This window comes from Oratosquilla oratoria, chromosome 12 (genome assembly GCF_046742065.1).
Source record: "Oratosquilla oratoria isolate Oo_2021 chromosome 12, ASM4674206v1, whole genome shotgun sequence".
Taxonomy (NCBI): Eukaryota; Metazoa; Arthropoda; class Malacostraca; order Stomatopoda; family Squillidae; genus Oratosquilla; species Oratosquilla oratoria.
The window spans coordinates 71,455,361-71,468,390 of NC_134788.1; the positions used below are offsets into that span (position 1 = coordinate 71,455,361).

The 13,030-nt window shown below is 37.8% G+C and overlaps 2 protein-coding genes across 7 annotated transcripts in view; one reads left to right on the forward strand and one right to left on the reverse strand.

Moving 5' to 3' along the window:
• The window catches only part of LOC143032005 (uncharacterized), a 529,471-nt gene that overhangs the window by 59,587 nt on the left and 456,854 nt on the right, over window positions 1-13,030 (reverse strand). The window lies entirely within an intron of this gene.
• LOC143032009 (large ribosomal subunit protein mL43-like) overlaps window positions 124-13,030 on the forward strand; it is a 320,821-nt gene continuing 307,914 nt past the window's right edge. For 2 of the 6 annotated variants that reach the window (XM_076196475.1, XM_076196474.1), the window contains exons 1-4: window positions 124-793; window positions 1,591-1,804; window positions 2,577-2,625; window positions 7,744-7,850. In XM_076196475.1, coding sequence (XP_076052590.1) covers window positions 1,774-1,804; window positions 2,577-2,625; window positions 7,744-7,850 — 187 coding nt within the window. In that variant the 5' untranslated portion in view covers window positions 124-793; window positions 1,591-1,773. Of the gene's footprint in view, window positions 794-1,590; window positions 1,805-2,576; window positions 2,626-7,448; window positions 7,564-7,743; window positions 7,851-8,717; window positions 8,866-13,030 lie in introns of those variants that run through there. The other 4 variants (XR_012967063.1, XM_076196473.1, XR_012967062.1 and 1 more) reach the window with 4 other exon arrangements.

A 13,030-nucleotide genomic window follows, 5' to 3' on the forward strand; every position in this document is an offset into this window, starting at 1 on the left:
ATATATATATATATATATATATATATGTATATATATGTATATATTTATATATATATATGATGTAAGCGGAATAGGAAACACAGGAGTCTTAGTCTTGAGTTTATTCCTGACTAGTTTCGCAGGTATGCTTTTTCAAAGGGATATGTGTACAAACGGGCTGTGGGCATTATATACATGGGGTGTACCTCACCACCTCTCCGAGTTACCATAGTTGGTGACGAATGTGAACATCACATTGTGTCTAACGTAACAATGAAGAAATTTATACAATTAAATATGATAACACTAATAACAAAGAAATTATTAATAGAAAATGTAACAATAGTAATGATAACAATGAAGATAAATATTGAAATAATAATATAACAATAATAACAAAAATGATAATAGCAATACAGTAGAAGTAATAAAAATAATAATGAAAATAATAACAATAAAATAAATGTAATAATGATAATAAAGATAAAAATAAAAATAATAAAAATGATAATACTAATAACCAAGAAATAAAAATTAGTAGTAGTAATTATGGAGGGTGCCGATCAAATCTGACAGATGCCGAATGTGGTAAAGCATGCTACGCATTTTCCACCTCTAGGCCTACAGTTGTTTAGTCATAGGGATCTTTTTTATATTTCAAAATACCTTTATGTTGACATTTGATTTCAAACCTGCGCGAAATCTTGCAATTTGTTAAACTGTTCGAATCGCGCCACCAAACCGCAGCCCGCCAGCCCAGTGCGCCATTTTGAAACTGTCCGAAAGAGTAAACTGCCTCAACATTTCAAATTCTGTAAGTTTTCTCTGGTAATATAATGGACGTCTTGCCGTTTTAGTCACTTAGGTTTTTGGGATAATCTTTTTGACGATTCGTTGTAACTTACTATATCCTTTGATTTGAATTAGTCCTGTTTATACCTTCATGATAAAAGCCTTTGTCTTCCATACGTGCAATTCGACTTGCTAATGTTTGCTCAGTGCGAGTGTTGGCATGCAGGGCTATGTAGGCCAAATCATGATTAATCACACTGCTATGATTGCTGTTGGAGAGTACATTTACACTACGTCAGTACATGTATGTACCCAGTACATGATGTACATGTACCTTTGATGAATCTGAATAGCACTTACTTAGTATTTTTATCCCTCTCCCAATGTAGGCCTATACTAAGTTTGTTGGTTAGAGTAGGTGCATGTATAAATTGTGTGTTTACGTGTGGTGGAAATTGGTAGTTTCAGCTCTCAGTATCTCCAGACATGCCATCTAGTAATTTTTTCACCATTGTCTGTCATTTTTGTCTTCACTACTGTGGTCATATGGACACTTGGGTTAATTTTCACAACCTAAATTGTAGGGTTGGACTGTTGTTGCTAACCAAAATTTTGTAGGAGCCATGTGATATAGGCCTAGATCATGTTGCATGTTGAATGTTGCTGTATATGATAAATTGCTTGGAGTCACTTGATAAATTGCTTGGAGTCACTTGAACTCTTAGTTTTGGTGCTATACATGGAAGCTGAAGTTATCAAATTTCCATGTTTATTGATAGTTGCAAGTGATCTGACAGCGGGTACCTTTCTGTATTGTAGGTGAAGAAGAAATGTATTCTCTAGTGGTATTTGTGGATGAGGTTAATGTAGACTTGGTCAACAACAAAATTGATCTTTGCAAAGGAGAAAAAGTCATATTGTTACTGGCTGAGCAAACATATAGAATCGAAACTGCACAGGGCGGCAGTATAAGAACAGACAGATCCGTTACAAGGATGGGAAATGTATGAAGTAAGGGTTATTCATCAAGCAGGTGAGTTGAATAGATTCAGTTGTGTTCCTCATGTTGTACACTTGTTGCATACAGGGGTAGGTTTTTGATATACATTACACATGGTACATGTAAATGCACTACCTTGGCCTTCGGAAAAGATTAGACATAGGCATAGCTTTAAAACAAAGCTTCATGAAGTTGGCCATTTGGCAATTACTTAAGTTACTGACCCATTGGCATTGCAAGGTAGTCTGAAGGTTTTGTTACATGTAGGGCCTGACAATAATACATTGTATTCACCACATTGCAAGACAATGGTCTGGCCACAGTTCATTCCTGACAAGTGACAGTTTCATGACATTGAGGTTGGATCTTTATCTTTCATAACGGTAAATTTTTACTATCGACCATTGTAGGAATATAGCAATACAAAATTAAATAGTAATTTTGTAAATTAAAATGTATGAACGTAATATGCAATTTTGTGTGCGGAAATGAAAATAAAAGAAATTGCTATAACAGATTTCTTAAGAAATCTGTTTTAGCAACATTTTTATGAAAAAAATAATAAAAAAATTAAGATGAAAATAAAAAAAGTTGCTATAACAGATTTCTTAAAAAATCTGTTTTAGCAACATTTTTATTTTCATTTCCGCACACAAAATTGCATATTTCGTTCCTACATTTTAATTTACAAAATTACTATTTAATTTTGTATTGCTATATTCCTACAATGGTCGAAAGTAAAATTTTACCTTAATAACATAGTACCCAATTTATCTTAAGCCTTTCAAATTCTCTTTATTTTAAGGCAACTACGAGGCATGTCGGAAAAACCATAGAGGAAGCAGAGGAATGAGGTAAGTTCACAGCCTATTCATGTTTATACCAATTTCTAATCAAACATGACATTTGGTTGAATACTCGGTCATAAAACGATTACCAGGGATAGAATATAATTTGTAATCTCTAATAAATTTGTATATCATATATAGAATGAATGTGGGAGTTTATGGGTTTATAACAAAACTGTACTGGTACTCTCCAGGAGCTAGTGTGGTATACAATAAAGATATGCAGAACAGGTTTCTTATAAGTCTTTAAGATGAAAAAAAGTGATTGGATTTTGAGAAAATTGCAATTCAACAATCAAGCTGAAAAATTGTAAAAAGGAATAGATTCCAGAGAGGCGCAAACACGGATATTTGACATGAAACTTGTTTTTCAGTATCTCCTAACCTAACGTAACCATTCTATAGGAGAAATAGATCTTTCAGATGCAAAAAGAAAGGGATAAGTTCCAGAATCATGCAAACGGATATATAACATGAAATCTACAATACCCAATAGCTCCTAACCTAATATATTCTAGCCTAACCTAACATAATCATCCTATAGAAAAAAATCATTTAAATGGAAAAAAAAAAATGTGTAAAACGCATATGTGTGACACTGGAATAGAACTGGGTTGTCTTTACCAGGGGTGCTGTGATCATTTTAAAAGATGCCACAACCCTGCAGGACTTAACCAAATCCTGCCATCCCCATTATGATCATTGTTTGTATATCCAGTGGGCCCAATGTATATCACTCAATGACTCCATATTATGGGTGTGCGCACTAGCTAGTGACCATAAAATAAGTATAATCATCAAGCAAATAAAGATTTCTATTTTTTTCTAGAACTACTCACCTATATAACAATAGAAAATTAAATATTCACTTTTGTAACTTGTAATACATCAATGTAATATATGCTTTTCTTGGTGGAGATCAATAAGAAAAAAATGTTTTAAGCAAATGCACTGCTGAGTGGAGTTGTGACAATAGGTTTGAGATGCCATATTGTCTTCTCTCCAATCCTGTCAATGTCAGTTTGACAATGGTGCTGATGGTGTGTACTGGGTGTTCTCCCTCTCCAAGTGATGTCACCAAGCTACATATTTTTAAAACAGTGCTAAGGAACTGAGATGGAGTTCAGTTCGAAGCTTTAAGATTTGTTTAGATAAACATATAAGCAAGGTGCTGTAATGACTGCCATTTATTTTATATTTGATTATTTGTTTGTTATTATTTGTTTAATTTCCATATTTATTACTTATATATCAGTTTATTATTACTATTTACCTGTTTGTTTATTTATACCTGTGTATTATCTATATTAGTATAATTTTTATTCTATACAGTTTTTTATCATTCATATATATGTATATATTTTTTTTGCATCCAACCGAGTTATGGACCAAAAGGTCTCCTGTCGGCATGCTCCACCTTTGTAATCCTTTGTAATCCTTCATGATTTTCTTCAAGCTATGAAACTCTACCCCTAGCAGTCAAATCGGATGACAAAACAGGCCATCAACATCCCTGATAATGACAACAACCATGATGAGCTCTAGAATTACATGTACCACATTACCAAATGCTGGTAAGGTTAGACGAATATATCACACTTGTATTTCTTTGACCTTTGCATCTATCACAACAAAGATGGTATCTCAAGCAGTCATAGTTGTTCTGTTCTGTTCTGTTCATTAGTGTGTCACTTGTAGCATTTTTTTTCTGTTATTGATTTCTGCAAAGAAAAATATATTGTGTTGATGTATTATAATTTACAAAGTTATTATTTAATTTTCTATTGCTATATTGCATAGATGTGCATTTCTAGAAAGAAAAAAAAAAGGGTACTGAAAAGAGAGCCACCCACTTGCACAGGATCTCCAGCAGCACTATATATCTGGTCTTTACACACACACACACACACACAAGGCTCGGTGGCGGATTGGTACACACACTGGCCTCACACACACACACAACCGGGGTTCGATTCCCCGGCCGGGCGGAGATAAGTTGGGTTTGTCTCCTATCACGTATAGCCCCTGTTCACCTAGCAGCGAGTAGGTACGGGATGTTAGTCAAGGAGTTGTGACCTTGCTATCCCGGTGTGTGGTGTGTGACTGGTCTCAGACCTACCCAGAGATCGGCAAATAATGAGCTCTGAGCTCACTGCCGTAGGGTGGTGTCTGGCTGTCTCGAACAGAGGCTGCAGCAGATCCGAGGTGAATACACACACACACACACACACATATGAAGAGAGACTAGCAAAACTTGAACTACAGACACTAGAGCAAAGAAGAGAGAGAGGAGATTTGATAGCTATTTACAGAATCATGAAAGGTATAGAAATTGCTGATAGAGAGAATCTGATAAAATGGGAAGACATAAATACAAGAGGACACGGAAAGAAAATTTAAAAAGACAGCTATAGAAGAGATTTGAAAAAGAACAGCTTTCCTCACAGAGTAATAGACAGTTGGAACAAGTTAGATGAGAAAGTGGTGTGTGCAAAAACAATACATGAATTTAAAAATAGTTTAGATAAAATGAGATATGAAGACGGGACACCACGAGCATAGCTCCCCTTCCCGTAAAATACAACTAGGTAAATACACACACACACACACACACACCTCGTGGCACTGTGGTTAGAGTTCATGCCTGCCACTACGGCAGTCCGTGTTTGACTCCTGCTCAGGGCTGAAATAATTTCAGTATCACTGCACTGCAGGGTGTTACTCCAACTCTTGTGGGTGGGGAGATGGGTGTGTGTGTGTATGTGTTTGCGTGTAAGGTCACAGTATTACCCATAGATCACTCATATGAGCTCTGAGCTCTCATCCAGGAGGTTAATAACTGTTGATCCTGATTCCAAGATGTGATTCAAGACCATGCACCGAATCATGGTGGTGGTAAACACACACACACACACCTAGATTGGTCATATATGAGCTCTGAGCTCTCTTCTGGGAAGGAAATAACTGTCGGTCATGAGTTCAACACGTGATCCAAAGACCATGGTAAATCACACACACACACAGTTGTAAACCATTATAAATTTGCAAAGTGGTGAAGTCACCCATAGGCGGCTCATGGAAGGGTGTAGGCCTTTCAAACAGAAACTGTACGATTTATGTTTACTATAAACTGGCAATTTACCAACATGGGTAAGTGCCACCCTGGGGCGAGTTGAAAAGTGCTGAACCCACACACACACACACACACACACACACACACACACATTGTGGTCCCCCAGTACCAAAAAGAATATAAAGAAAATAGAAAGAATCCAAAGAGCAGCTACAAAAATGGCACCTGCACTTGCAAACCTATCATACGAAGAGAGATTGGCTAAACTGGAGTTACCGACACTGGAGCAAAGAAGAGAGAGAGGTGACCTATTGACCATCTACAGAATCATGAAAGGCACAGAGGTACTCGATAGTGAGAACTTACTTAACTGGGACAAAAGAAACACAAGAGGACATGGAAAGAAAATAAAAAAACATAGCTATAGAAGAGAACTGAAGAAAAACAGTTTTCCTCATAGAGTTTTGGACACTTGGAACAAACTGGACAATGAAATAGTATGCGCAAAAACCATTCATGAGTTTAAAAACAAACTAGACACTGCAAGATACAAAGGCGGGACAACACGAGCATAGCTCCCCTTCCCGCAAAATACAACTAGGTAAATACAACTAGGTAAATACACACACACACACACACACACACACACACACACACACACACACACACACACACACACACACACACACACACACACACCACCATCACCACCACCACCACCACCACCTTCCACATCTGATGGTCACTAGCACGACTCATGTGTAAGATTCATCCACAAAACAATGTTCATACACACAACTCATGATGAATAAATCCTGCATTGAAAGTGCATTACGGTAGTGGGAATTTGCTTTACCTTCTTTTCACCAAAAGTGTCCCCCCCCCCCCCCAAACATCATGGGGGGGGGGCACATATACGACTGCTGTCGTATATGTTTACAGTCCTCCCATTTTATCTCATAATGAGCTCTGACTGAATGCCCCCAGGACATATGCATTGTAGTGAGCAGTAGGCTAGTCTTCACCATACAAATATACATCCTCTTGTACAAGGGATATTTTCCTTGCTGTTACTATGTTGTGGGAGTTATTTGATTTAGCTGGATACAAAGGGAAAGATTCAGTTAGATTTAAGGCAGGTGGTTGTGAATGAATGAAAAGTAATGGTACATTTTAACATTCTTGTAAGTTTTGAATAATTCATGACATAGTGATGGATATGTTTATAATAAATATAATTCTTCTTTCCAGCCATTCTACCCATCATTACTCGTTTTGGAGTTCTATGGTCCTCCATAAGTGCCACATGTCCAGCCCATCTCAGTTTTGCTCTGCTTATAAATGTTAAAAATAATAATAAAGAAAATTAAACTAAAGGCTGCATGTAAAGATGACACACACCCCTCCCCCCCACAACACATGCTGTTCCACAACTGTAGGTTCACATATTCTTATCTTTTGCATACTCATAGATGTAACAGTCCACATTTTGTGTCGAAAATAGTTTCTTTTAAATGATTTTTGATCATTTAGGGGGTGTTGAGAACTATTTTGGCACCTTCCAATGGTTATTACCTTTTTTTGTTCATTGCTTTGAAATAACTCTCATAAATTCCACATTGATGGGGGTCCTGTGTACATTGTATTGAGATCAATCAATTGGTCTCTCTTGCAGAAGACCCATGGTCATGAGGCAGCCATTAACAGCCTCCATCCAATATGGACCAACAAGTTTTGCAAATGTTACATTTTTCAGGGCACATGAAGAATTGTCACCCCAGAACGCCCACATGAAGAATTGTCACCCCGTGAGATCCCACCTGAAGAATTGTCACCCCAGTATGCCAAATATCAACAATGGAATAAAGATTGTTAGTTTAGGTTGATTGAGAGTTCTGCTTATTGTTTTCAATTTGTACAACTGAAGAATCGTAAACCCAGCATGGCCCACATGAAGAAATGTCACCCTGTCAAAGACTGGGTGACAATTCTTCATGTGATCCCATTTTTCTTCATATTATCCACTGTAGACATTTTTTGTTTTATTGCAGAGATTATAGTGAGAAGGATTTGATCAACTTTGCCAACAACAACCCTGGCGTGGCGGTGTACCTAAAACCTCGGAGGCATCGATCACCTTGCATAAAGGCAGAGTACTGTAAGTTTGACTTTTGCAACAGGTAGTAGCCTCTTTTACATTGGAGCTTAAACTCGGGAACTTTGTAAAGCATGAGGGCCCACCTGTAGCAGTGGCAAACCTAAGACCCTCATACTCCTGGAACAGTAACAGCTCTCCCCCCTAATCCCTTGTAACAAAAACACTGTCACCTGCATTATTGAAAAAAGTAATTTTCTTCCCTTTGAAGAGCTGGAGTTCTTCTTAGCTTAATCAAATTTACTGGTGTTAGCCTGAATTAAAGATTTTATATTTAATGACATTCGCAGAGAATTCACTTCTAAAAGCCTGCCCGCACACCAATGTTCCCTCTTAATTCTTTGCTGTGAGTGAGCACAGAAATTTGGTTGTGTGCAAATTTTGCCTTCTTTGCAAAGTATGTGTGTACTTGTGTGGGTCACCATACTGACTGCAGAACACAATACAAAGGATCTCAAGACATGTGATTTTATGAAATTGACAAATTCTCAAAATCACCTTTCTTTTGTTTTAAATTGTTATGAAATTATACAGTTAATTTCTTTAATTAGAAATTTTCAATTTCATCTTGAAAACCTTATGTGCACATATATTTTCCTCTGTGTACTATTTGTAAAACGTGTGTGCATGCACATGCACACAGCTTAGAGGGAACATTGCCCCCCCTGCACCCCACATGTCCTGCAGCATAGTAATCGAGCAAACAAAGAAATCGATTTACAATTTGATTATGACTGAGACGTATTTTTAAAGGAAATGTATCTAGAATATACAACCTTGACAATTTGTTTGTTGATTTATTATGATTATCATTATTATTCTTTTATTTGTCTACTCATGGCATATTACTAATTAGATCTATGGTTTCAGTAAATGGAGGAGAGGAGTATATAAATACCCATGACCTGAATGGGGAGGAGCTAGTTGCAAAATGGGTCGAGTACATGTGTGGGCGATCAGGGTACCCAGTGGAGCGTCTCCTCAAATATCAACACACAGATTCATTTCTCAGTGTGATGTATGTTTGCCATTTAGTCACTTTTTTTTTTATCAACACTTTTATCAATGCTACACTTTTTATTATATCAACACTTTATGTTAGCCCTTTTGTTGTTTCTGCTTAGGTACAAGTTTCTTTGTTCCCTCCTTATATTTTTCTTTAAAAATGTTCCATTTCTCTTACATCTTTTTTTCTTCATTTGAAAATTTTCCCAGCTAGCATTTTGAATTTTTTTTTCCAAGTTTTACAAAGTCAGTTTTGTTATACTCTTCAATCCACCAAGGCATTTACTCGCTTCTCTCAATCTATATTCTACTTCCACCTTCACTCCACCTTTTCCTGAGGAATAGACATTTGGGAATGGATGCTGAGAGGAGACTGTATGAAGGAGTGATTGTGCCAACAGCACTGTATGGGACAGAAACATGGAACATAAGAGAGAAGGAGTTTGAATGTGTTTGAGATGAGGTGTCTGAAAAGTATGATGGGGGTTACTAGGCTAGATAGAGTGAGAAATGAGGAGGTGAGGAGGAGAACAGGGGTGGAAAGGGAGCTGGGAGATAGGGTTGAAGAAAGAGTATTAGGATGGTTTGGACACATGGAAAGAATGAGTGAAGAAAGACTAAAAAGAGGTATGGAAGGCAGATGTGGAGGGAGTGAACATGAGGGAACGTCCTAGGATGAGGTTAATGGATGGGGTGAAGGTGGCTTTGGGGAAGAGGGGAATGTCTGTTGAGGAAGGACGGGAGAGGACAGAAGACGGGTGAATGGAGAATGGTTGTATATGGATGATGTGATGCATGAGTTGGAATGGGGTGAGGTAGTATGTGTGAGCAAAATTTGATTCAGCCCCAAGGGATTTCTCCCTGTCTTCTCCTTTTATGCATGGGGAGAGGGAGAGGGGGGGTCGCCAATTTAATGAAGGGGCCTTGCTGTGGATGTGCTGTGTCTTGCGACACTGCTTCTGACCCAGGGCAGTGGACAAGGTGCAGGGATGACCCATCATCCAGGAGGTGCTCAGATAAGAGGGAGGATGGAGGGGTGTGGAGTGTATTCAGGGATGGAATGGGTGGGAATGATTTTATACCTTTTCTTTTTTGGCTACCTCCCTTGTAAGGGGGAAAAAGCCTTGGTATATGTATGTAGTTTTGTTATACATTAATCTTCCTTCTCTGTGTTTCTCATTTCTTCTCACATTTTGTTCCTTAATTAAGCTCGAACTCTATTAGTAGGTGGTCACTCTTTCAGGCTCAGAAGTGAATATCTAGTCTCTATGGTTCTTCATTGTGTCCATATCTAGTGTTTTCTTTAACCCATTGTGTCAATGTATAATCAGTGGTCAGATCCAGTAGGATGCCCAGAGTTCCTCTCCACCTTTTATTGTCAGTTCTTCTCAATTCCTTTCCTTTGCATTTTCCTGCAAAATACTGTTAATATTTATTTGCCCATTTAGCAAGGATGCAAATACATAATTTTTTGGGTGTGTGAGTAACTGCATACATGCAATAGTAATACTTTTCTCAATTTTAGGGGATGGGCTGAAGCCCCTTTCCCCCTTGTATAACAAGTGCTTGCACCCATGCTATGTAGGAATGCAAATATTGTAATATTAGGCCCATACCTACCTGTAGATACATGTATTGCTGATTGAATGCTATAAATTTGTTTACTTTGGTTGTAGTGAAGAAATACGAAAATGTGACCCCATACGTGATAAGCAGAGTAATTTCAATTTTTTATATACAAGCAGCGGTTTTGCTGCAACTACCTTCGGCAGGTTGCTTGTCCTGTGGCACTTGGTCGCTTTGTTCGCGGGCCATACAATCCACAGATACGTTTTATTTCTCAGTAGACGGTTTGCCTTCGTCAGATTGTACCTCAGAGTATTTTTCTGCGTGAAACCTACGTTTGGGTGACCTATGTTCTTCGTCGCTGTCTTCATCTCTCATCCTCTTCATCATGGTGAAGATCTGATCCAACTTCTCGTGTAGTTCCTTATTTTCCTTCCTTAGTTTGTCCAAAATCTAATCCTTAATATCCTCCAATGAATCTCCAGTGGTTGATGTGTAGACGGTGTCATAGTCTGGCATAATGATCTTGATAGCTTCTTCTATTAGTTTGAATATGTCTTCAGGAATATTGATTACTCCGTGCTCAATTAAAAAAATATTCATGAACAACATTGTGTGGTCGTTTCGTTACTATTTCTCCGTTTTCTTTAGTGGTTCCGGTATAGATAATCAGAGAATCCCTTACGGAAGTGTCTCCCAAACACCGCCACCACTGAGGTAATTTCAGAATCATTTTGAAAGAGTTATGTTCTTGGTTTGAGGTTAGATTGAGCGTTGTGTACGATAGTTTTCTTTTTTGTTTCATTTTTATGCTTAATCACAGCTTTTACCTTATAGCATATTTGTTGTGAATAACAGTTCTTTTTGATGTTTTGAAAAGTCTGTCTAAGAAATGCATCTGGAAGTTCCTGTGATCAGACTTTGCACCATGTTTAACGAATTTCTTATATCCTGGGAAGTAATGCCGCGTGAACGCCTCTGAATCCTCCTCTATCATATCGTCCGAACACTCCAATCCGTCAAACATGTCATCACTGTATTTGAATTGTTTATCGTTCTCTAGAGTTAATTTGAAGGCGATCACCTTCCCTTGGAACTTGCGCATTGACACTTTCACATTAAAGGTCTTGATGTCAGCGTACAACCCAGGGAACATTTTACTGTACTCGTCCCTTAGTCTAGCTGCCAACACCTTATCTTCTTGGAAAGTCTTCTTTGTTATACCCTTGGTAGCTGTTAGCCACTTCCATAGGTACCTCTGTCTACGCTTCTTCGCTGTTTCGTCTCCTGGAATCATATTGGTAGTCGGTATTGTACAGCCAATCACCTTTACGGAAGTGTCCCCCAAACACCGTCACCGCTGAGGTAATTTCAGAATAATTTTGAAAGAGTTATATTTTAATTTATATATTGAAAAACTATTTATGGTGAAACTACAAATTGAAAACATCAAAATAAAAATCTATGGTAAAACTAAAAATACAAAATGAAATACAAAATAAAGAATATTTTAGGGAGTTGTTAAATGTGAAGGAGGATAGGGAAAGGTAGTTGCAGTGGGAAGCACTAAGAAAATGACCGTGATGAGTGGAGAAAATGGAGGAGAAATAAGGAAAGATGAAGTGAAGGCAGTTGTTGAGATGATGAGAGCAGGTAAGGCACCTGGGTTGGATGGATGTCATGCTGAATGTCTGAAAAAAGGAGGTAGAGAGATGGTGGACTGGCCGGTGAGGTTATTTAATATTTGATTAAGAGAGGGTAGAGTGCCAGAGGACTGGAGAGTTGCCTGTATAGTTCCACTTTACACGGGAAAAGGGGACAAGTGTGAGTGTAGTACACTCATGCCTCGATTTAATGGACTAAAATGGGGGAACAACGGTCTGATATACCCGATTGTCCGAAGTTTCTGATACTACTGTATTTCAATCATTACGTTACGAAAAAATGAGGAATGAATACAGTATGGTACTTTTACTTAAGCGCACTATCCAATCTGTTAGTGTAAATACCTGGGATCTGGCCCAAACTTTTCACCCCAAGAGTACCAAGTCCAAAATTTTCACCCCAAAAAATGAAAACATTTATTAAATATTTTTAACATTTAAAAAAAAATTACTCTGTGCTTTCTATTTATCAGATGAAAGAGATGATTTATCAATGTGGGGATATTGAGTTTATATATTGGCTTCAAAAATATAATGTTATAGTTGATTCAATGAATTGTGAATCATGTGATTTTATGATGAATTTAAATAAATATAGTAGACTTAAGGAAAAATATGGGCCAAAAAGGTCGAAAAACACGGACCAAAGAGCTCCACGTGTTCCAGCACAGTTGTAAACAAAGCGACCATAGGTCATCTGGCAGTCAACTACGGAAACATCAGATCGCGTCCGGACGATCCGGAAGCTACAGATTTTGTCCGTTGCATCCGAAATCCGTTAAAGTGAGGTCTGTTAAATCGATGTATGAGTGCAGTTTCAAAGGGATCAGTTTGTTAAGTGTAGTTGGGAAGTCCTATGGGAGGATCTTGATTGAGAGGATTAGGAGAGGGAGTAATTGGTGAGGAACAGTGTGAGTTTGACAGGTAGGGGTTGCGTATATCAGATTT